Below are 25769 nucleotides of genomic sequence, written 5' to 3' on the forward strand. Positions count from 1 at the left end.
ATTTCTTATAGTTGCCAAGAGAACAAATGAGAAAATATCTACTTGTGATGGCCAAAAAGACCAATGAAAAAGCAGTACTTTGTTCCCAAGAAGGAGGTTTGGCAGAGAGGACAGCAGGCTGGCCTTGGGAGTCAGGCACAGGAGGGTTGATTCCAACCTCACACATAGCTAGCTGTGTGATCATGGGCAAATAAATCACTGAGACTCTCAGTGCCTCAGATTACTCTCCAAGTTACAATGAATTGTTTATTAGTCAAGGGAGGCTGGGACCAAACAAAAGGGTTATTTAGTAGGGGGTGGGGGCACAGCAACATTATTAAAAAAGAAATTTCCTGAATCAATAAATGTATGAAGCAAAACTAAAACACAAGAACCCTAAATAACAATCACACACAAAATACTCAACTCCACTAGCAATGAAAATTTTAATGGAAAGCTCGACTTACATGCTACACGTATTAAGCTAGCACAAGTTAAAAGCAAGAGATTTAAAAAGCTCAATGTTTGCATATCTGGGGGAAACACTGCCTCACTCCCACTTCCTCACCCTCCAGTCACGCAAAGTCATTTGTAGTGGATCTTTACTTGGGATGGTGGATGGGAGAAGACTACCAAAATGTGCAATCAATCAATGGCCACGCTGTAGAACATTAACACAATCGAATACCATAGCGTAGCAGTAAAGAATTGAAAAGAATGGAAAATATTAATACAAAGTGGGAGAAAAAAGGCAAAATGCTGAAACTGGACACTTACACTGACTATAATTATGTAAAGTATATATCTGCCTGCGTTAAAAAAAATTTCAAAATTTAGAAAGTATACTTTTTGCTCCATTCTCTATCCTTCTAAGACTATGAAAAAAACTCATACAATGGGGCACATGCCTCTTTTTACAGCAAAATGCGGATAGTAGGGACACAGAACAAAAACAACAGTAACTTTAAACCACTCCTAAGACATGGAACTTGACTTTTCCCTTCCCGTGGATGTAGTGAGAGCAGGTGAGGAAAAATACCTTAATGCCAGCACTTCTGCACTTGCCCACAGCATCAGGGACAGCAGCCCGGGGAGGATCGATCATGGAGATGAGCCCAACAAAGCAAAGGTTATCCAAAGGGAAGTTCACTTCATCCGTATCAAACTGGAACCCTTCAGGAAACTGTTCATCAGGTAGGTAGAGGTGACAAAAGCCTGTGGGGGAAAACGAGGCAACTGGAGATTCTTACGAGTACCAAGGTATCTTAGAATCACCCAACAGCAAAAGACCTTGGGTGACTTCAGTCTACAGCCTGATACATGAATTGTTTCTTCTCTATGAGGCCTTTGAATGGGTAACCTTCTTGGACCACCAGCACTTTTTTTAGGGGCTGGAAAGAATGCTGAATTGAGTCAGAGGTCGAGGGTTCATATCCAGATAGGGATATTTTTACTTGGAGCCTCAGTTTTCTTTTGCTATGAAAGGTAGGACTAGATGAGCTCTAACATTCCCTTCATAGTGCCAATTTATGGATGCCATGGAGGGATGGCAATCTCCAAGCACAGTTCTGTCACGGACCCCTTGTCATGGCGGTTTCTATAGTCTGCCTAGCAATATCCTTGGCTGCAGAAATAGGGACAAGCCTGCCCTCTGTCCACTCTACCCACCCACCTCAAGAGAACTGACCCAATTACGCTTTGTTCAGGCCAACATTTTAATATTTGTTTTCTCTGCTAACTCATTCATGGACAGGTGGGGAGGCAAGAGACTATTAGAAGATACCATTCAGGATGAACTCTTCAATGTGGATAATCCAGAAAACACATAATAACCGGCTATAAAATTCCAAGGAAGGGATGCTTAGGAACCAATTGTTGGTCTACATACATCAGGAAAGAATTTTTTGAATGGGTTTAAAATGTAAGTTTGTGTTTATTTATTTTAGATAAAAAGGAAGATTACCCTTGCCACACAGTTTGGGAATTCTTGCTACTCTTGATAAGGAAGGCCCATAGGACACTGTAACATACATAAATAGCAATCAGAGGCTAAACCTCTGAGATAGAGCAACATTAGGACTTTCCCAAAGACTGCCATAATGTGCTAGAGTCCCTCTCCTTCCCCTTGTGGAGTTTATACTTGGGAAGACAGGAACCCTATCCCTATCTCTTTACCTAGCACTCTTTCTCCAAGACCTCCCAGCTCCAGGTAGGCATTCTGAAAGGCATCTTTCAGTTCCTCATCCAGCTGCTGTTCTTTGCCATGGATCAGAATGGAGCTGCAACGGTCCAGGATTCTCTCAGGAGCGCCTTTCATCACCAATAGATGTCGGGGTTCAGATGTGTTCGGGTTCTTATGGATAGACAGCTGAAAGAGCATTGTCCAAGTTAAATTAGATGAAGCATGGAGAGGTGCTGGGCTCAAGTCCCACTCTGTGTATCTGACATATACCAAGTATGTGACTTTAGGTAAGTCACGGAACGTCTGAGTATGCTAAGACAGCTCAAAACCTGTTGCAGAAGGTGCTGACCTGGGAGGCTAATCTGGAGTCCCCTACACCAGTGAAATCATGGTTCCTACCCTCTTACCCAAGTTAGATATAGCATCTCTTATAAGGAGTGCATCAAGGATGTGCTATTAAGGTGGTGGTGATGGCATAGAACCACAATACTACAGATATTATAACCTAGAGAGCAGAGGCTGAATTAGGTCAATTCTTAAATTTTTAAATGAGGGCTCCAATGAGGGGAAAACCAAACGTGGCTTATGATGTGTTATAAACTCGCAGACTTAGAAACCTTATAAAATCGCCGAAGCAAAGACTTAAAAATGAAGTCCTAACAAATATCAACATCTAAAAGAAAAAGATAAACTTTGAACAATAATTTCCAGTATTAAAATTCAAAGCCACATAGCCTTGAAGCATCCTACTTTTCATCCAGGGCAAACCTGAATGCTTGACAATGCAGAGTGACATAATTGTAACTTGTTTTTTTAAGGGCAAAGCAGAAATGGAAAATACTTCCTCCCCAACTATCTTCCTTTTGCCCTCATCCCCAGCATCAACCCACACAAAGAAACCTTCTTTAACCTGGTATTTGTTGGTAGAGTTGAAGGGTATCTCTACAATTTTGGTATATCTGTCTCTCATTTCCTTGACAGAACCACAGCATACTTCAATGCATTTTAAGAGGGCTGATTCAGAAGCATCTCCGGCAACTGACCGCTGCAAACAAAAGATATTATCTGTTAATGACATGAAAAGATTTTAGCATTGAGTAAAGCCAGCCTTGAGAAATGAGATAAATAACTTCACAGACACACTACTGATTGTATTATGTTTCAGTGTACTGGGAGAAATGGAGGAAAGGGAGAGAGTATAGGTGGGCAGAAAATGGGAGAAACATCTCTGTACTGGTGGAATCTCCTGTGATTTTCACAGCTGTGGCCTTATCTGAACCATTCTCTGTTCAAAAGCTGTAGGACAGCTATAAAGGGAAGGTGCCATTTCCCCTTTAGGGCAATTTCTCACTCCATCTTTGACTCACCCTATTTCTAGCTACAGACTTGCAGGTATCCCATCCTAGGAAGTGTTGGCCTATACTCCAGTGCAATTCACATGGCTTTTTTTGGTAAGTGCTCTGAATGTCAGGTAAGCAAGCAAGAGTTCAAGGGCAGACTGAAGGACCTTGTAACTGAAGCATTATCTTAATCATGTAAATTTGTCCAGGTTTAAAGGCTTCAAGCCAAAAGAAAAAAACAAAACATAACCAAAAGGCCCCATGGCTATGCCAACATTTTAATTCAAGTCTAAGATTTCAGATTATCACCAAAGACATTAGGTCATGCTTATATGAGCATGCTGAAAACTTTCCAAAGCTGACTGGTCTGAGCAGAGTAAGAAATTTGAAACGATGGGATCATCTTATCAAAGAAACCTCTAGTTACTAAAAACAGTCAATTTGTGCTGTTTTCACTATTAACAAATTACTCTGATGTACAAACACCAGCATGTGTGATCTGGGTAGTATGTGAGCCATCAAATCTATTATTACCCTCTCAATGTTCTAGTCCAGAAAATTCTTTCCATAACAAAGGGTGTCCGAATAGATCTCTAAGGTCAAGAGTCTAGGAAATTTCCACTTTCTAAAAAAAGTGGAATCTCAAGGTTTATCCCAAGATCAACGGCCTCAACATTAACTTTAGTGCCAGGGGAAAAAAAAACCTCTTTTGTGATAAGGGGTGTCATAAGGCAACACTTAACATTGTGCACCATGCTAAGTGCTTTACAATTATGATCTCATTTCATGAAAATCAACAGCTCTAGGAGGTACGTGCTATTACAGATAAGGCAAACAGAGGTTAAATGACTTGCCCAGGGTCACACAGCTACTAAGTGTAAGGTCACATTTGAAATCAGGCCTGGAACTCTATCCACTGCATTACCTAGCTGTCTCCTAACTAGCTGACCTCATTCCATTATCTAGGCTACCTCTAAAACCCAGGTGGTTACTCCAAATACAAGCCTCAGCTACTAAAATCCCAAGAGGCAGTCTTAGTTTGGAGTCAAAAGTACCTAGGGGGTCTTTGGGGCCTTTTCAGACTAAGGACCCTGGGTCAATTTATGGCCTAAAATTTTCCCTTCTTACAAATAAAAAGAAATTCATGAGAAATCCACTGAACTGAGATGAAAAGACTAAAATAACTATATATATAAAGAAAGGAGTTTGACTAGTAAGCAAATGAAGGATGAGTAAAATGCTCTAACTTCTTAAGCTACTGTAATAGGTTTTCCTCTACCCCCAAGGGATCTAGCCATACCAATAGTTAATTTGTTGGGCTGGAAATCCAACCCGTCTTCAATCAATTCTAGCATTCCTTCTGCTAAAATCTAGTATTCTTTCTACTATACTACATATCAGTGGGGAAGAAGAACCATGGCAGGTCAGATAGAAAGATGGTCTTAGAGTGAGGAAGATCCACTTTCAAGTCATGCCTATGATAGATGTCTTGAGTGATTCTGGACTCTTGAGTGACTCAACTGTCCTAAGCAACTCTCTAATGCTCTAAGTTGTAGGGAGGGGGCTGACCTGCATCAGTAGAGGGTGCTTACTTACCTAAAGCAATGAAATGACAAGTTCCTCTATACTTGAGTATTAATGCTAGGTTTCTTTGGAAAAAGTTATCTTCAAGTCAAGTTTTTGCACTGAGACTGTCTCCATTCCTACGGTATTTTGATTTTGCTTAGTACTTTTTTAAAGGTATAGGAAAGGATTTCACCACACTTGGGTCAATGAAATGCGGTCCCGCCCTGCACCAATTAAAAAGCTATTTGAGGTCTTTAAGCAAAGTAACATCAAGTAGCTAGATCTGATACATTAAATACCCAGATAGTACTTCTTTTGAGCCTACACACTCCCTCAAAATAGGCTTCCCAATGTGTTAACTTCGGGAAGGCCCAGAACCTTCAAAGTATGCTGGGATCCCACAGTTTACCTTCAGAATAGGTAGGTTTTCCTGATTAGCCTGAAACACGGCACGGTTACACAACCCTGCAATTCTGGACAGGGCAAGCCAAGTAGCTGAAGTCTTATCGAAAGAGACACCTAAGGAAGAGAGACAGAGATACTGTATGTAGGTAAAAACTAAGTCATCTAAATGAACCTTAAAAAAAAATCCTGTTCTAAATACTAACTACCCCCTTCCTCTCTTTGGTAGAAGACACATGGAATGTTGCCCATAACCACATTTTGTATGTTTTTCTCTTGTTACAAAGGAGGGATGTTTGTTGGGGTCGAGTGGGCTATTCAGAAATGAATTGGTGTAAACATCAATAAGGTATAAATACAAGCAAACACAATACTTAATGATATGTAAATATAACACCTTCTTAGTTAAGGCCTTCTGAAAAAAGTCTCTAGGCCTACCTGGAATCATCCAAATGTCTGAATGACTTGGGATACTAGCCTAATTTCAGGCAACTTTACAGAAAGTTATTTTTCAATTGACACACTAGAATCCAAATAAGAAAACACATAATTAAAACTGTCATTAGCTTTGGGCAACTTTATTTTAAGATATTTATTTTAATTTTACATACACACACACACCCCAAATGATCTAATGGTGGCTATGGGTGGTGGGGAAAAAAATTTACATGATAATTTTGTATAATTCAAAAAGAATAGCAACTTGTGCATAACAGATTTGCAGTTTCACATACAATCCTCTTTCTAATGGCACGATGTTAGGAAAATGCTTGTTTTATTCCATAAATTAAAAATAAAAAATTTTTAAGGGAGAAAAAAATATAGATTTATCTATCTACCTCAACAATGAGTATGGCTTTTAAACCTAGCTAGGGTGATTGAACACGAATTACTGATGGAATGACTTTCTCTTACCACTCTGGTTTTCTGTAGTATCAGCTTCGTGGATTTGATTGTCAAACCACATGTGAGCTACGGTCATTCGATTCTGAGTCAGGGTTCCAGTTTTATCAGAGCAAATGGTAGACGTGGAGCCCAATGTTTCCACAGCTTCTAAGTTCTTCACCAGGCAGTTCTTGCGTGCCATTCTTTTGGCAGTCAGCGTCAGACACACCTAGGAGACATTTCAAAGAAGACTTAATTAACTTGCCCAATGGTCTGGGCTTGACTTCCCTGGGCTTTCCTTATCTAATAGAAATCTTTCAGGTTCTGCCCCTTTTCCAAGAATAACCATCAAATAACCAATAAAAATTGATTAAACAACCAACACAGTCATTTACTATATTTTTTTGGGCGGGGGAGGGGGAACCAGACCCCCTCCTCCCATGAGTTAAGCTTTCATATCTTATGCAGGAATACTTTGAGAATTAATAACTACCCTCAATACCTCAGAAGAAAGGTATTTTCTTTTTGCATGCTATGAATTAACCCAAAGGTCCGTGGCCCTCTCAATCCCTCTTACCGTGACAGTGGCCAGCAAGCCTTCTGGCACATTGGCAACAATGATACCAATGAGGAAAATGACTGCTTCCAGCCAAGTGTATTCAAGAATCAGAGAAAGGATAAAGAAGGTAACTCCCAGGAACACGGCCACACCAGTGATAATATGGATGAAATGCTCAATTTCTGCTGCAATGGGAGTCTGGCCACCTTCTAGCCCAGATGCAAGTGTGGCAATCCGTCCCATTACAGTGCGATCCCCAGTGTATACAACGATGCCTCGGGCAGTGCCTTAGAGAAGAAACATACCAGTTTGTATGTACTAGAGACCACAAATGTTCTGACCAATAAAAGTGCACTCATAATTTAGCACATGGCAAGGTAAGCACACCCCATGGATCCATTTATTCTTTATCTGTGCTTACAGAGAATTCAAAGGGCTGTTCACTTAAAAAAGTTTTCATAATCATGTTTTGTTGCTATATCCATTAACCGAAAGAAATGCAAACTTTCCATTAGGTCTGTGAAAATAAAGAAGTCATTTCCCCCCTCATCCAAAAGCTTAGAACTCCTGAAATAGATTCATGGGTCCACCTTAGGTGAGATCTAGATCACTAGTTCTCAATTTTTTTTGATCTTAGGACCCTTTGTGCTCTTAAAAATTAAAAGGACCCCAAAGAATGTTTTGTTTATGTGGGTTATATCTATTGAGGCAAGCTATTAACTCGGGTCTGTGTTCGTAGCTAGATGTTCATGCTCTGGAACAGAGTGTACACTTTTGGGAATAAGTGAAAAAGGCTATTTCTGACTGTTTATTATTATGCAAACAGTTCTGACTTCATGACCGCCTGAAACGATAGGAGGGCCCCAGGCCACTCTTTGAGAACTGCTGATTTGGTGATCAAAACCAGAATCCACCTGGATGAGGTTGGGGGAGTGAATTAGGGAAAGAAAACTAGCCACTCAGCATAACACCCTAAAGTGCATTTATTGGGCTGCAGTTACTTTATTCTAGATGTAGACAGAACAGTGGATTGTAATCATAAACCAGTTTCTTAGACAACTGTCAAGATAAACCTCACACTGTGCTTGAATATGTACAATTATTTACAAAACTGTCAAAATGGTCTACCTTCCACGCAGTTGGTGGAGAAAAAGGCAATGTTCCTTGTTTCCAGTGGGTTTTCATTAGTGAAATCAGGAGACCTGGTTTGTGGTTCAGATTCACCAGTGAGAGAAGAATTGTCTACCTGTATGAATGAAAGAGAAATCACTTTTTGATACAGCAGTTAAGAAATATATACCTCTTAGATTCTTGTAGTTCATTAGCAATGATCATTTTTAAAATGGTGGGCAATTTAACGAGATAAACCAAAATGTTGTATGTGAAAACGGTCAGGGTGTGAAAATCTATAGACATTTTGCCAAAAGCATCTGCCTAACTAACCCTAATCAAAAGAAATATGGAAGTGATTGGGGGTATAGGGTAGAGAAGAAGAAAACAAAAACTCCACCTACTTTACATCCATTTGCAGAAATGATTCGGAGATCAGCTGGGATTCGGTCACCTCCTTTCACCTCTACGAGATCCCCAACTACAACCTCTTCGGCATTTATGCTCAGTTTTTCCCCATTTCGAATCACAAGGGCTTGCTTTGAGAGGAAATGGTTTGTATCATTAAAAATGGGAAAAACTCACTGGCTTAAAAACATTAAAGTCAGCAAATTATAAGATCTGAATCTAACACTGTCTTCTGTAATTTCTTACCAAAAAGAGATCCTAAGAACAGATGTAACTGGTTAGTTCTCTAAAATATTTAACTGATGTTTACCCTCTCCTCACTCTCAGAGTTAAATAAATAATACATCTCACTTTCCTCTACAATCCTACTGCTGGGGAGAGTGCAGTAAGCAGGCTAGCATATCACTTTCCAGTGTTAAAGAAAAACAGACCTGGTTTGAAGTAATCCCTGACTATATCTTGGAATCAGTCATGCCTCAATACTTGGAGAACCAGAACGCCAAGGTAGGGAACATTCCTAAGGCTAATCACAGCCCCAGGTGACAGCTTGGAAATGGACTGTTAAAAGGACTGGTTACCTGTGGAACCATGTTTTTGAAGGATTCCATGATCTTTGAACTCTTTGCTTCTTGGTAGTAGGAGAAGCAGCCAGTGATGATGACGACGGCAGACAGCACCACACCAAGATAGAGCTGGAAAGGAATGAACCAAGTGAGCGGAGGGTGCTCAGGGACCAAGTATGTGGTAGCCTTCTGTTCAACTTACTGACAGTTATAAGGTGAAAGATGAAACTGATAGTTAGTGGACAAAACATGAACTAAGGGAGTCCCAAATTTCACTTTTAAGAAAATGGACCCGGTGGTTTGTTTCATTTAGCTGACAGCTTTGATTCACCCTCTATAGCTACAGGGTCCTTAGATGATCAAATCAGTAAGAACTACTTGCCCAGAGACGGCTTCACTATCTTTCTATGATATTTTGGGAAGTCACAAATGAGAAGTAGTGGGTGCAGTGGACTGAGAGCTAGATTTAAATCCCACTTCTGGAACACCTGCGTGACTTTTTTTTTGGGGAGGGGGGCTAGGCAATGGGGTTAGGTGACTTGCCCAGGGTCACACAGTTAGCAAGTGTTATATGTCTGAGGCTGGATTTGAACTCAGGTCCTCCTGAATCCAGGGCTGGTGCTCTATCCACTGCACCACTTAGCTGCCACTGTACTTGTGTGACTTTTGGTAAAAGACTTAATTCCTCTGAGCCTCAATTTCATCATTAACAAAATGTGGGGAATTGGACTAGATGATCTGAATTCTTTTTCTAGAGTTCTATCTCTAGTCCTACAAGCCCCTCCATAGCTCAGTTTCTTCCTCTGTTTTCTGAAAATGAGGGTCTGCTTCCCAACAATATTCAGGGTTTGGGAAGAATGACTGGCTGACTCCAAAAACAGCTGAGACTAAGTGAGATGCGGGCTACTATTTAATAGATGCTTGAATGAGCATAGCTCTTCGACCTGATCAGTGGAATAGCATCAACACCGTTGGGGAGCAGGGGCTGCCTCGCATGGGCAAGGATGCCAGGTTCCAAAGTCATAGTAAGCAGAATGGCTGGTTCACAATGGCAAAGTACAGGGTGAGGTGGAACTTTGTCCGTGCTTTGCAGGATGGGGACGGAAGGGAGTATATGAAGACAGTGATTAGAGGTAGAAGGCGAGAAGGAAAAGCTGAGGGGTCTGGCAGAGAGAGAATGAGAGAGAAAGAGAGCCCTGTAAAAAGAAAGACAGACAAGTTACTGACACTGGCTTTTCACAGAGATATATCACTAACAGTGCTTGAAAATGAGAAGGGAAAAGGGAAGGCAGGGAATAAAGAAACAGACACTGTGCCTTATATGTACCTGGGTCACCCCACCAGGAAATGAAGGGGAACTCACATTATCATTCTGAGGCTCCTCTTCAGTGGCAGCTAAGATCCCATAGGCCAAGAAGCAAAGAACAGCGCCGATCCATAGCAACATTGAGAAACCCCCAAAGAGCTGCCGACAGAATTTGATCCATTCGGGAGTGGTGGGAGGAGGTGTGAGGGCATTTGGGCCATCTCGGGCCAGAATTTCTGCAGCACGAGCGGTTGTTAGACCCTGAGAAGAATTGGAGATGGCATGTTTTTTAAGAGCCGAAAGCAGTCAGAGGACCTAGGTTCACAGGCAGCCTCTGACAAACACTACTTACAAATTATGTAACTTCCCTGAGGCTATTTCCTCAACTGTAAAATGAGAAAGTTGGAGCAAACAAACCTCAGAAATTCCTTCTAGCTCTAGCACTAAAAGGTGCTGAATCCCAGGCAAAATGCTAGGGAAACAACTCCATCACGAGTTCTTCAAATAATGTTAGCACTAGGCCTTGTGTCCTGATAACCTAAGACTAGCCGGCAGGGCTCATCCTTGCCTGTGGTGTCACTGAAGGGCCACCTAACATCAACAGTGATAGGCCTCCAGTACACAGAAAAGAGCCCTCTCCCATTTGTCCTGCTCTGATTTCAAATTATTCATTGTCTTCCAGGTTCTGGGTGAGGAATATCTCTTACAGAGTTGCCTGCTTGCAAAAGGCTCCCGAGAAGAATGCTATCATGTCCCAGAAGCAAAAGGTTGAAACTCCAGAGGCCTAAGGTGGTAACACACTATCCAGTACCTGAGAGAGGTGGACAGACTTAGGGTGCAGAATGAGACATTTTACTTATGACATATATTTGTATAAGGCCAATGAGAGAATTTGGTTTTTTCTTATTTTAGATAAGTAGGGAGGAAAAATGAGATTTTTGTTAATTAAGAAAAATTTAATAGGGAGTGACCAACAGGAGTGAAATACTGCTGGAGATGAGGACACTATCTTGTTAGATTTACTTAATTATTGTACATGGCTACAAGAGATCTCGTATGGCATGAGACTAATCTGTGGATGTGAAGATGTAACCAAAAAAAAAAGTACCAATAAAACTTAATAACATTGCTTCCCTTCCTCCAATGCATAAGCTCCTGGTAAGAAAAACCTCCATTATCAAAGTTAAAGTTATTATAGGCATAATAATTTATATAACATCTTTATTAAGCTATTGTTCTAACTATGTAGAAACAGAAAACTTGACAAATGACTAAACAGTCACTTATGCCTACTTTGTTTCTGGATGCACTTTGTGTTTCTCATATTAGACCAAAATGGGGGAATGGGAGAAGCCAACTCCCTAGAGTTTCTAAATACAACTTAAAAACTCACAAATTTAAGACTTCCTCCTACCAGTGTAGTCTTACTTAACAGTCTTCAGGTACATCTGCATTCTTAGAATGCAAGCTCCTCGAGGGAGGCACCACCCCTAGGACTCAGCACAAATCAAACTGATCTGATTCAGTACATTGGAGCAGGCTTATCTCTGATCTTTTTCATCACTGCAAGGTTTGGAAACATTGCCATGTAATAATACACTTCCAGCTTTTAGTCTGTACAGTCACAGGAATCATTGAGCTTTGAAATTTTTTTTTTCACTTTTGAGCTAATTAAAAATTTTTACTTAATAAGCAAAAGAAACCAAATGCAAAGCTGATTTATTTAAAATACTCAAATATTTTGAAAAAAGAACATATGATAAGAGAGAATATACCTAATAGAGCACTGACTCAAAGGCTGTACTTACCCGGCTCAGGTCTGTTCCATATTTCCGATGCAGCTCATCAAGGCTAAGTTTATGGTCTTCCTGAAAACAACAAAACAAAACAAAAAACAAAAACCAAGTAAATCCTGGGATACATAAGGAGCAAAAATCACTACACAAAACACTGATGAGCTCAGCTAGCAAACTTCCCTCATCCATTTAAAAACTAAGGCTTCAATTTCATGGAAAAAAAAAGTTTATGATGTCAAAGTTGATCTACGTAACTTGTCAAATGAAATATGGTCAAATCTTCTTTCTCAACTGAAACTTGGATCATCCAGAGAGATGCCTTAGAAGTTCCCCCCTATACAAAGATCATAGGGTGCTTAATCTCTAATAGAATTAACTTAGGATGAGAGCCTGAGACCTTTCCAACCCATACATAGAAGAAGCACCCTGGAGGGGTAAGCCTTCTAAATGTTCATTCAGGTACCCAAGATCAATGGCAAACTGCAGTGTATTGGCCAAAGTTGCCATTTCTACTCATAGAGCAATCCTCTTTTTGCCATAATTTTAAAAGTCTGCAATGTGACCTCTAAACTTGAGGGTCCCTTTCCAGGTTCTAAAAGCCTGCAATTCTATTAGAAGCACAGAAACTACCAACTTGGTAGGGATCCCAGAAGCCATCTTGTTCAAGCCATCCATGAAAGGGAATTCCCTGCCTGGACAAGTGCTAATCCATACTCATCCATTCACTAAGAATGCCATACATAAACCAGCTCTGTGAACTGGAAGACGATTTTAAAGGGGGATTTTAAAAGCAGGAGTGTACAATGTCTGTATACCAACCTCCAAAGAATCTTACCATCGAAACTTCTTTTTTAAGTTCATCCATGTCCTTCTCCTTCTTGGCCTTTTTTTTATCTCCATGCTCTGACACCGCTGCGGGCTCATATTTATCACGTCCAACCTATTTTGGGGTAAGGGAGAGAGGGAGAAAAATGTTTTAAAATTGGTCCTCTGGCCAACGCCAAATGGCACCTCACACAGAGGATTTCAAAGTGAACAAGTCCTGTAGATTTTTACAACAGGCTCAGAGAGGCCAGCATGGTGGGGTATAAAAAGGCTGAAATGGTCAAAAGGCCTAAATTACAATCTTAACAGAGTATTGGGTCTCAATTTACTTTGCTCTGGTTTGCTCATCTATCTGTCAAACAGCAGAGTAGATTACAGTCTTGCTATGTTCAATGGTTTATCATCTGGCATCCTGTTAGAAAGAGGTGAGAGTAGCAAACATCCTCTCTTCATTCTAAAGACTAGGACAAGCTGCATGGTCCTCACTTTCCAATTTTGAGCATTGTAGCCATACTGATAGAAGAAATCACAAGTACCAAATAAAAGCTTTTTTTTTTTTTAGCATTCACATGAGAGCAACGTTGTTACTGAAGATAGACTTAAATTAAAAAAAAAAAGAATGATTGAGTCTTTTTCCCCTTATGAAAAGTTTGGAGGGAGAAAGAGGTTGGGGGGGCTGGTGGAGGAAGGAACTCCCCTGCCAACCTGCAGAATGAAAATAAAACCTACAAAAAGGAACATGTTCACTGCAAATGTTTTGACATAAGCAGGATGTAGAAAAGTGTGTGCACTGTCACACAATTCACAGGATCCACCTACATCACTTAAGAACTTAAACAATTTTTAGATGTTGATTCTATAGTTTAAATTTAGAATCTTCCTACCCATCCTTCCAACCCCCCAATGTCTGAGTCTCTTCAGAGGATGTCAGAACCTTTGTCCTCAGCTAAAATTGGAGCAATAGAAGTTAGGCCAAATGAACGTTAGAAGAACTACTTTGGCCTAGGAAGGTCCCTGTCATTGCTCAAAGTTATAAACAAAACCCAAACTCTAAAATCTACACAATAGGGATATATTAAGTATGTGGTAGGTGCTGTAGATATAAGACCAAAAAAAAAAAAAAAGAAGAACCTGCCCTCAAGGAGCTTATGCTCCACTGGGGTGGGGAAGGGGAACAAGGACACATGTACAGGTAAGAAAATACGGGGTGTCCCAAAAGTCTCAGTGCAGTTGAGAGGCAACAGGTAATTTGGCTAGAGTACATGAAGAATACGAAGTCACTCTGAAATGACAGGCCCAAGCCAGATTTGTGAAAGGTTTTATACATCAAACAGGGGAGTGTGTGTTTAACGCCAGAATGGAGAGTCACTGAAACTTCTCGAGGGGAAGGTGAGAAAGACAGGCCAGGTCTACACTTCAGCAATAATCACCAATTGGGCTGCTGTGTGGAAGATAGTTTGACAGGGGAGAGAACAGAGGTAAGGCATGTCAACTAGGAAATTACTTCAGTATCCTGGGCAAAATGTGATGTGTCCCAGAAGGAGAACTCACAAAGCTTAGTGGCTGACTCAACATGGGGGAAAGGAATCCTTCATGGGATGGGTCTACTGCCTATCCGAAATGTAGACAAACTGATTTTAAATGACCAATATTGGCTTGGTTTTAATGAAAAGAGTGCATTCTGATAAGAGCAATCATTATATTGCTTGTGAAATAATCATTAAATTATATTACATGTGAAACAAATATTTGTTGGCTATAGATATATTTTCAATATAAAACCTAGTCTGGAAAAATATCGTGTGGAAGTGTTACCTATTTGAACTTGAGAAAAATCCCTGTATAAATAACCTATGTTCAACAGTCAATAGCCACCCCCCCCAACCCTTTAAGAAAACCAAATCAAAGGGAAAAAGGCCTTGAACTATGCATACAACAAAGACAAGTTAACATCAAAGGGCTTTTACATTTTAAAGGTCAGCAGCTGGGAGTGAAAGTACAGGAGAAGGCTCCTTCCAAAGGAGAGGCCACTTCTCTAGCTCAGTGTCTATCTTATCTGCTAAGAATGAAATGGGTCTAAAGATAGAGGAAACATTCTTGACATTCTTTCCTACAATAGAGCACTGGGGAATTAGGAAGTGAGGACAGCAGTGGGAAGGAATGATTAAGGCAGGATCTTTGGGAAGCCCTCCTGGAGCCCATTGCTTCAAATCACCTGTTCAGAGACAGTTTGAAATAAAAAGTACAATTGAAATGTCTTTAGAAATCTCCAAAAAAGTCAAAATTCTGGTACTCCAATTAATTTTGATGATCTGTTTAATTACTGGGTCCTCCCACCCCCATCTCTGCTGCGAAATGAGGGGAAAGTATTTCAATATCTAGGTTCTAGAAAAGCTGTGGCTTATAGGACTAGGACACAGAGCTGAAGGGAACCCTGAAAATCTAGCTCAGCTGGGTTTTTTGGCTTTTTTTGGTACTATTTCTATTTGGTATTATTTCTATCTGTCTCAGACTGTAAACACCTAAGTAAAGTGGATGGAGTGCTAGACTCTGTATCAGAAAGACTTGAATTCAAATCCTGCCTCAGACTCTGCAAGTTACTTAACATCTCTGCCTCTCAGTGTTCTCATCTGAAAATGGGGATGATCACAGTACCTATATGGTCTTTGTCAGGATTAAATGAGATAACACTTGTAAAGTGCTTTGCAAACCTAAAAGTGCAATAAATGTGACCAGTAGCTGATAAGACACTGGTAGCCTTTACATAAATATACACTCTTTCATTTTAAAGATGAGTAAAATTGAGGCTCAGGGAATGAAATGAACTTGCCTAAGAGTCCTCTGACTCCAAAGCCAGTGCTCTGAGGCTTCTTGGATTTTTAGATTCATTTATAAAATAAGTGACTCTCTCCCAGGATCAGTGAGAAAAATGAGCTCTGAATTGGAATCCAGGAAGCTGTTGTAGCATTCCTCCTTTTCTTTGGCCAGTTCTGCATATTTAAAAAAAGAATGCTTTCCGTAAAACCATTTAAGAAAACAACAGAGATGATTTAGAGGAAAATTGAAAAGTGGTTTTCACAATTATGATTTCTTCCCCTTTCCAATTTAGGTGTATGTCTTATTTAAGTAGATTGGCTCCCAGAAGAAGGGCTGGACAGCTACTCCACTCTCATTGCTTTAGTCTCTGCTCTGTGGCTTGGGGGAAGAGATGAGCAAAACGGATTCTCCATGTTATAAGGATGTCAGTCTCCCAGCATCTCAGACCTACTGGATCAGTCAGCTTGAGGATCAATTGCAAAATCTGAACCAAGGTCTCTCCCCACCTATTACCCAGAAAACCCACCATCCTATCCACTCAAAGCACACCAATGTGTTAGTGTTGGTTTGGGTGGCCATCTCTTACACCCTCTTCTCTCCTGTTTATAGGAGAGGATGATGGGCAAAGGAATGCAATAGAAAGGGAGCTTCAGACAAGTCAGGGTCTAGAATTTGTGAAGGGAAGCTAATTTAGTCAAAAAATTCATTTAAAAATATATCCTCCCCCTTAGGAACTTATATTTTATTAGTAGATATAAAACCCTTATTGTCTTAGTTGTTTGTGGAACATTTCCAGACTGGGGAAGAAAGGGAGAGAGGGAGGAAGGGAATCAGAGAAAGCTCAAGCCTGCTTCCCCATTATGCTGAGAACTTGACAGTCCAAGGTCCCCCTGACCCTCATACTGCCTCTCCCCCAACTCCAGATGGAGGTGGGTAAAATAAATTTATCCAAACAAGAATGTCTACAGCACTGAAGGGAAGAATACAACTAGTACTGAATGAATTAAAATTTGCCCTGACTTTTCATTCAAAGGTCAGTAGTCATTTCTTACTCAATCTGTGCTTTAGTTCTCTCTCATATAAAGGAGGGAGTGTTCCCCAGTTTCTGAAGGATTCATATCCTTAGTTATTCTATGGGATTATTGATTTAGAGCTAAACTCAACCTTTGAGATTTTCAGGAAGAGATTAAGGCCTAGAAGTTAAATGCCCTAACTAAGGTCACACAATTTAAATGACTGTACCAGAATTTGAACCAGGTTGTTCTGAAGATTTACAAGAATAATTCAAGAAATATGAATATATATACAAGACTTAACCAGGGACCTGAAGGTCAAGAAATAGCTGGGGGGCGGGGTGGAGAAAGTAAAGGGCTTGAGATTTCTTCATCTGCAAAATGGAGAGAAGACTTGTAAAAGTGTAGCAAAGAACTCTGAAAACCTTAAGAGTTCTACAAATGTGGATTACTCTGTAATTCTTTATATTCTAAGCCCCCTTTTGCAAAATCACTAACTGCACTTGGCACAAAATTTCTCTCCTCTATAGATGGGGTTCCCAGGACATGCCATCAAGTCCCCATTCCCCCCCCACCCCCAAGAGTGTCCTGGGGAGGATAATCTGGTAAACTCAGAGTAACCTCCCTTTGTTTCACACCCATACAGTATCTCCAGACTTGGGTGTCAGCCAGTCACCCAGCAGGAGACAGAGGGAACAGTAGCTGCCCCAGGGAAGAGAGTAAGCCTTTACCAGCTGGCCCCTCATCCCTAAATAAACATGGTTTATACACAATAAAAATAGTTTGTCTTTAAATTCTTAACTAGCAGGCTCTAACCCCCTTTTGGGGTTTATCCTCCTTAAAATACCACCCCTCCCAAGATTCAGGTTAATTTCCCTAGAGGGATTCTTTTTTTTTTTTTTAAAGAATATGTACTAAAGTAACTACTAAGGGCAAAGTGCTCTGCTACTTGTTGGGCCTACTAAGATACGGCAATTCTAACTCTTCAGGTGCTTAATCATTCTATAACAGGCAAATCAAACTTCTCTTAGAAGAGGTAAATTGTCCCCACATTCTGAACACTTGGCTTCACTGTTTTCCAGATACTCAAAGAATAGTTGAGGCTTATGCAAAGAATGCCCACTGTACACTATCTGTTTGGGACAGAGTTAAGTCAACAAACCTTCAGCCTTCTCTTGGAGACTCAGTTTGCCCTCCTCCCCACCTTTCTCTCTATCTCTTTCAACTTTTGACTGATGCCCAAGATAGCTGCTACTACTCTTACGTAAGAAGACAATGAATCTGTCACTTTCTCAAACGTACTTCACAGAAGATCAGTTTTAGAGCTTCAAGGAACATCAGAAACCATCTAGTGCAACTCCCCTCCCTTCTCCAATGAGGAAACTGACACCCAGAGAGATGAAGTGATGTCTAAAGCCACATAAGGGACCGAGGTTTAGGAGATTTAAGGCTAAATAAATCTTTAACAAACAAACAAAAATAAAAGACAAGGACGTCTGCTGCACTGGATGCTAAAGACATGTTGATACCATGACTCATTACACTAGGCATATACCCCAAGGTCAAAATTCAAAAATTTCATAAACCCTCCCAATATTCATAGCAACAACTTGTGTGGGAACCGTGAAATGGAAGATAATTCATCAAGTGGGAAACAAATAGACAAATTCTAGTACATGTAATGGGCTATGTAAGAAATTAAGAATATTGAAATTCTGAGAATCATAGAAAGACTTATATGAATCAATGTAGGGAGAATGAAGCAGAACTTAGAAAACACTACACATAATGACTATGGTGATGTAAATGGAAACAGCAAAAACAAAACCAAAACAACCCAAAAGAAACAAAACAAAAAAGCAAAAACAAGGATGATAACCAAGCTTGGTCCAGAGAAAAGGAAAAGAACCTTTGCCCATTTATTATAGAAGTGGAGAACCAGTCTCCTCCCTTCCCCAAGGTGTTTAGTTGAACTGCTTCCCCCTTTCTTTAATCTTCAGTACATGGGATGGCTCATTAGGTAGGTAAAGCTGATAAAAAATGAATGTAAAACCAAACAGCAACAGTAAAAAAAAAATTAATTACCATGGATGCTCCTTGGCACCTGGGCAGAAATACTGGGGTGGGATGGGGAATGCATACAAAGCAGTCTCAATGAAAATACACAAGAGAAACACAGCCACGTTCGGCCCTTAGGCTTCTGGGAAACATCCAGCACTATGCAAACACTCTGCCTTGATGGTCAAAAAGTTAAAGACTATCAGAGCAAAAAAAAAAAAAAAGACTAAAGTCCAAAACAAAGGGTTTGTCCAGAGATTGAAATTTGTAATTGCCAGCAGAAATTAACCAGATAATCTTTCTAAACAGACTGCAAATAAAACCTGTTGACATAATTTGTAACACTCAGTTCCATTTCATTCATTCAACACTTTTTTTTTTTGCTAGAAACCAGGGGAGGCAGTTGCTGCAGGATCTGGGTTCTAGATCTGACTCTACTCCTACATAGACAGGTGACCTGGGAGCCAGTCCTTTCACCAACTTCCCTCATCTGTAAAAGGAGCAGTTGGGCCAATGATCTAGGTTCCCCCTCCAGGACTAATATCTTACTAATCTAGGCCAGTGCCTTAGGATCAGAATGTGAAATGAGCCCAGGGGTGGGGGGACGGGTTAGGATGTTCTGGTACCTTCTTGGTTCTATTAGTTTACCCACCCCCAAGTATATCACAATAGATCAAAGAAATGAAAAGACTTATTTTCCAGAGCCTTGAAAAATTTTTTAGTACAACTAATTAGGTGAGTCATATGCAAAGAACATTTTCTCTGCTGACTTCTGCCAAAGCATACACTTCCTCTCATCCAGTCAATTCAAAGCAACAAGAGAAAGTCCAAACTTTAGTTCTCCTTCCTCTTACTCCGGAAAGAAAGAAAACTGAAAGGTGGAGAACAGAAGGATGTTTCCTGAAATTAGAAACTCTAAGCCATTTTTAGAATCCACACCTGAGAACCCATTAGGGCTTGCCATGTACCAAGCAAAGGTATTTTGGACCTTAAGGAGGTGGACTCAAAAATGGGCAAGGGAAAACCTGGATTATGTTTTCCATGAAGCTTGGAATATGGCATATACAACTGAATTCACAATTTAGTGTCCAACCCCAGAAACATAGACACGAAGGCAATGGGAGGAAAAGACTTTTTTTTTTGCTGAACGTTCTCTCCTTGACCAAGTGTAGGCATACCAAATAATTATTAGAGAGGTTCAACTGATCTGACATTAGTGCTTCTTCTCATTCCATTGCAGAAGGAAGCTATATAAAAATATGCTGGCTTATATTCCCAATCTGGAAAGCTGAACAGGTAGCTAAAAAAAAAAAAGAGGGGGGAAGTTTTGCAGACATGTTTGCAGGGGACTCAGCCAGTGACAGAAATACATTTTTAAATCAAGAAATTACCATATCTGAAAATACAAAGATTCAAACCTAAGATATTACTAATAATGATAGGGTGAGGAAACATTAGGCTTTGTGGTTACAAATTGCCTCCCATATCATTTTACTTGATCCTCACAAAAATCCTGTGGCACAATGGGAAAAGAGTATGCATGGGATTTGAGAATCAGGAGAACTGGAATTCAAATCCAGCCTCAGGCAATTACTAATTCTGTGACTCTGTGGCAAGTCACTTAACTTCTCTGTGCCTCAGTTTTCCCTATCTATAATGTGGGGGTAATAAAAGCACCCACTTCACGAGATTGTGGAGGACCATATAAAAATGCAAGTGTTCTGCCCATCTTAAAATTCTATATACGAGCTAGCTATTAAAGTAGGTAATAAGTATGATCAAATGCCTTACCCAAGGTCACAAAGCCTAGTGGCAGAAGAGACTCAAACCTAGGTCTTCTAACGTCAGTTTTTTTCCACTATACTCCTGGATGCTCTTTGAGGTAATGAGAAGCCCAAAATTATCTTCAGGGTTAGGATTTTACTCTGGCCTGACTGACTCTTTTTCCTTTTGCTCTCTTTATCCCATGATGTCATCCTCGTAAAAATCATAAATTTCAGTTAAAAATGAAAGTCCCATCCATTCCTGACTTATGTAAAAGACTGATTATAAACCAGTATCTCCATTTGTTTCCCTCTCCCAAATAGTCTTTTCTGAGTCTGGATCATCCATCCTTCCACCCTTCTCTACATACATTTTTTTTTCCAATGTGGATTAGAGTTTCCAGGGATTATAGATTATAGCCGGAACCTTAGTGAGGTGTGAATGTAGCCAAATAAACTCACAATTAAGAATTTAGTGGTCAAACAAGTTTGCTGTTATTTTTTATTTTAAAGGGCAGGGGCTGAGGAGGAAGTAAGGATGAGTGCCAACTTGAGGACACTTTAGTATTCAACCTTTGAAATGACCAAACTTGTCCCCAGAAGATTCTGCTATGATTAGCATCATCCCTGGGGGCCACAGGGGGTGAAGTCTTATAATGTAGAAAGGGGATGGTACATTAACTTAGATAACCTTCAGATTTTTTATTTTAGTAATCTCTCTATAATCTAGAGGAATTGTATGAATTTAAAGAGGGCTAGTCACTTTAGTGCTACCAAGTTACTGGCAAGCAGTACCACAAAACAGCCAAGGGTAAGTAACCCAGAGCAGTTACACCCTTGCAGAAAGGTACACGGAGAACCCAGGAGGCCAAGGGGCTGTTACAATGTAACACACTGAATAATCACCAGGCAAGTGTGTGATGCAATCTGGAACTCCGCTCCCCTCCACCCCTCAAGTTTGAATGACTAGTTCCTGCCATAACTCAGCTTGCATGTGGCCAGGCCCAGGCAAACTTTCCACTCAAGACTCCATTTACAGTTTTTAGAGTCTAAAGTACCAGGTTTTATTAACAGCCAGAGGGTATTTAGTCACACTTTCAAGTTACGCTCCAAAAGGGCAGCTGATAATGTTACAATACAACCAGGATTTCTGCTGACTCCTAGTCAGCTTGCTTTGGCAATCTTCATAGAGATTTTTTAAATCACTCCTCATTTGGGTAGAATACTTTTCCAGTTAATTATCTAAGTTAATATTCAAACACATAGCCAAGAATTGCAAGGAAGCTCTAACCAAGACCAAGGAATAAAAAAAAGAAAAAAGGCAACCTTCTATAGACCTCAATGAAACATAAAAGATTTTTTAAAAATTCAGTCCCTAAAGGCAATCCATAAACATCTCTCATGGATTTTTTTTACGAAGGGGGGAGAAAAAGAGAAAGGGAGGAAACGGAAAAGTGGCATAGACCTGGTAAGGTAATAGGATCACAGATTCAGAGCAGGAAGGTACTTAGGTCACTGAGTTCAACCCTTCATTTTACAAATAAGGAAATTGAGGCCTGTAGAGTTGTGTGCCCAAGGTCACACAGGTCAGAAGCAGCAGGGCTTGGATTTGAACCCAAGCCCTCTGCTTAGGGCAGAACTATTTAGCCCAAGAGTCCAAAGTAAAAACTTGATAGAATTCAATTTTTATTTGTTTAGGGAATAATGATTCTGTCCTCCTCTAATGGGTAAACCTATAACAAAATCCAGTTCATTGGGAGGCTGGGCATTATACTTGCATGTAAATATTAAGAGCCATTATCTATATACCTTGACCTTTAAAAAGTGGGGCATGGGGGGGGAGAACTGAGAAACGCATAGCTAACTCAACAATGACCTTAAAAAAATTAGCTGCCAGCCCAGGCTTCCTGGTAAACCAATTATCAACAGGCCTTTTAGTCAACCCCTCCACCCACATTTTAATCCCCATATGGAAAAATCCCAAAGCTTCTTCATGAAAGTCTTCTGAACATTTGGATTATCACATTAAATCACTGAGGGGTGGGGGGTGGGGAGGGAGAAGTTGGGGTAGATGATACAAAAAACCTTTTATGCTATCTAACTAATCAAGAACCACCACAAAAAAAAAGTGCCAGTCCAAACATCTCATTCAACTTAGCAAAGCAACAAAAACATCTATTAAAATTCATGGGCCTAGGATCTGATTATCTTCCTATTTAAGAGTTTGGTGTAATGCAAAGAGAGGCTACTCATAAGACACCTGGAAGGAAAACAAGGTAATTCTCCAGCTATATTTTGAAAGGTCTTTTGACACCGAATACTCAGGATCTAAACCTGCAAGGGTGTGTCAGAAAGAACACGGAACATTTCCTGAATATTTTCCTCAAATCTTTAAATTTGTGACCTTTCCAAACATAAACTGCCTTTTGGAGATTAATAATTATAAAGATCTGCTCTTTAAAAAATGCCAAACTTATACCTAGACTTTCGGGGAGGTGCTCATTTACAGGATGACTTGGACACTGGTGTGATATACTAGATAGACAGACAGATAGATAGATAGATAGATAGATAGATAGATAGATAGATATAGACAGATATACAGGCATCCATCCCATCCTCCATGGAACTAGAAAGCAAAAGAGTTTGTTTGTTTTTTGGGGGGAGGATCAGAATTTTTGCCTCTTTGATATGGCTATAATATGTTGTAAACTCCTTGAGGACAGGATTCTACTTTAACTCATCTTTTTATCTCCCCCAGGGCTAGCATGGTGCCCAGGAGGTAATTAGTAGTTGCTTAAGGTTTGCTGAATTGAGCTAAGGATTCGAAAGAAATCTTGGTCATACAGGGCAAGAGGTAGATTCAACAAATTAGAATTCCTTATCTAAGGCTATTAGGACAGATTGGTGCATTCTATTCTTAACACTAGGGATGTCTTTTCCCTAGCCTTGTCTTTTTACAGGCTGTCCCCCTGTGCCTGAAATGTACCCCCCTTCTCACCCCAGCATCCTCTACGGTGCCATATTCTGCATCAGTCCCCACTCCCCCATCAGGAACTCCTTTCCTTAGAGATTACCTGGCATTTATACTGTATCTAGCATGCACATACCTGTTTGCATATTGTCTTTCTCCTCAGAACTTGAGCTCTGTGGCCAAGAATCAGGTGTTGCCTTGCTTAAAGGCAAAATACTGGCACACAGCAGGCACTAAATAAATGCTTAATGAATGACCCATTCCCAGGCACAGCACTGCCTTCCAAATCTGATTGAAAAGGCATTTTTCTGAAGGAATGCTGCTCTAATTAATCTCACCTAATCTACATGCTCCCAACACTCAACAGTCACTTTTGTACTTGTGGGGATAATTCTGGGAGAGTGAAGTTGTTTCACCATAGGTCACAATTAGATGGGAGTAAATTCCTGGAGGGCAGAGACCGAGATTTATCTTTTTTTTTTTTAACTTAATCCTCTCTTCTCCCCAGGGCCCTTATCTCCGCCAGAGGAACGTGGCTAGAGGAGTAGTCAGAAATTGGAACGGAAAGTAAGCTACCCAACGAGTGCAAGGAAGGGAGGAAGATTCATATACAGGTTCTCAGAAGCTTAGACAAGTAAGCAAGCCCACCGGTGTGCCAGCCCCATCTTCTTAGAGCTGCACCTTAAAAGAGATGGTGCCAGTGGGCAGGTCCTGGGTTAGCAGTAAAAGCACTCGGTTAAGAGTCTCAATAAGTATACCTTCCAGGCCACTTTCGGGCGGTGAAGAAGGCACACCCGAGCTGGCAAGAGCCAGAAGCTAGGGCCCAGGGGTGGGGGAGGCTCAGCAGGAAGGGAAAACCCAGAGGTTGTTTTTTTTCCCCCAGGGAGCTGGGGGGAGGGAGAAGGCCTTCCAGAGCAGTTAGCTGGTTCAAGGGGAGAAACGGGACTCCCTCCACTGCTGCCCTCCCTCTTCCCGCTCCATCCAAGCAGCGCCGGGGAGGGGGCCGCGCGTAAAGGCGCGGCGGATGGGGAAGCCAGCTCCGGCCGGCAAGTCAGGCGTCCTCGGGGTAAGGTGGGCGGTGAGAAAGAGAGTTCTCGCCCTCTGGGCGCACCGAGAGGGAAGGGGCGGAGGGAGAGTGGAGGGAGGTGAGGGCGGGGAAACTGGTCATTCAGGGATGGAGGGAGCTGGCAGCCGGCTCCTTCCCTGGGACCGCCCTTGGCCGCCTCACCCGGGAGGCCCCCCTCCCAGCCTCCCGGCCGCCCGGCCGCCTCCACCAGCTCCTAGCCCTGCGGCTGCCCACTTTTCCTTGCTCTCTGGCCCCAGGGCCCCTAGCGTATCCTGCTCTTCCTTCAAGTTCCCACTACCTCCAACCTGCGCTCCCCTTTTTAACTCCTCTCCCCATCTCCATTTCCAAAGCCCTCTCCATTCAAGAGCTACCGCTTTCCCGTTCTGCCCGGTCCCAGGCTCACATCATCTTCCTCTTCCTCTTCCCCCTCTTCCTCCTCCCCCTTTCCTTCTCCCACCCCTCCCCCTTTGCCGCAGTCTCCCTCTCCTTCTCCACTTCCTTCTCCTCCTCCTCCTCCTGCGCGGTAGCTCTGCGTAGCGCTCGCTCCCCCCCTCTTCCTCCTTCTCCTCCCCCGGCGGCTCTGCTCTGCTCCGGGCCGGGAGAAAGGAACGCCACTTACCCCCTTCCCCATGACTGTGGTGTTCTGGTGCCCGCTGTGCCGGGACCTGTCGCCTCTGAATCAAACAGGTAAAGGGATCAACTCCCGGCGCCGGGCCGAGAGGAGCTGGAGCCGGGGCCGGGGCTGGCTAGGGGGCGACCGGGGCGCGGCCCGCTCCCGCTCCGGCTGCCTGCTGCTGCCGCCGCTGCCTCTGCTGCAGTTGCCACGTGTCCGCCTCCTCCTCCGCGCCCCAGTCCCCACTGCAGCTAAAGCTGGCGCCTACTCCTCACTTCCTAAAATATGCAACCTGCCTCCTTGCCCCGCCCACGGCCCCGGCACGTCACAGTTACCGGAGCAACCCGACACCCGGGCTCCGTTCCCTGTCTCCTCCTCCCGGCGCCGCAGCTCCGCCCCGGGCTCCTCCTCCACCGGCGCTGGGCGGCCCTGCCAGGGTCTCCAAGGGCCTGGACCCCCAGGAGCCGCGGTGTTGCTGTGGATGCGAGGGTGCGGATGTTTAAGCTGGCTGCTTCGTTCGGCAGCGGCGCAGCCGCCGCAGATT

At 41.9% G+C, this 25769-nt stretch overlaps 1 protein-coding gene across 1 annotated transcript in view; it reads right to left on the reverse strand.

The window, feature by feature from the left end:
* ATP1A1 (ATPase Na+/K+ transporting subunit alpha 1) overlaps nucleotides 1-25487 on the reverse strand; it is a 34884-nt gene extending 9397 nt beyond the window's left edge. The window contains exons 1-13 of the mRNA XM_078154937.1: nucleotides 25232-25487; nucleotides 12932-13036; nucleotides 12109-12168; nucleotides 10358-10561; nucleotides 9010-9123; nucleotides 8424-8562; nucleotides 8042-8155; nucleotides 6932-7200; nucleotides 6385-6583; nucleotides 5477-5586; nucleotides 3072-3206; nucleotides 2155-2347; nucleotides 1019-1194 (exon numbers count right to left, since the gene is read on the reverse strand). Coding sequence (XP_078011063.1) covers nucleotides 1019-1194; nucleotides 2155-2347; nucleotides 3072-3206; nucleotides 5477-5586; nucleotides 6385-6583; nucleotides 6932-7200; nucleotides 8042-8155; nucleotides 8424-8562; nucleotides 9010-9123; nucleotides 10358-10561; nucleotides 12109-12168; nucleotides 12932-13036; nucleotides 25232-25243 — 1830 coding nt within the window. The 5' untranslated portion in view covers nucleotides 25244-25487. The remainder of the gene's footprint in view (nucleotides 1-1018; nucleotides 1195-2154; nucleotides 2348-3071; nucleotides 3207-5476; nucleotides 5587-6384; nucleotides 6584-6931; nucleotides 7201-8041; nucleotides 8156-8423; nucleotides 8563-9009; nucleotides 9124-10357; nucleotides 10562-12108; nucleotides 12169-12931; nucleotides 13037-25231) is intronic.
* Nucleotides 25488-25769: the final 282 nt, after the last annotated feature.

The sequence above is a fragment of the Phascolarctos cinereus genome, unplaced genomic scaffold (genome assembly GCF_003287225.1).
Source record: "Phascolarctos cinereus isolate Bilbo 61053 unplaced genomic scaffold, phaCin_HiC Scaffold_5;HRSCAF=322, whole genome shotgun sequence".
NCBI classification, from domain to species: domain Eukaryota; kingdom Metazoa; phylum Chordata; class Mammalia; order Diprotodontia; family Phascolarctidae; genus Phascolarctos; species Phascolarctos cinereus.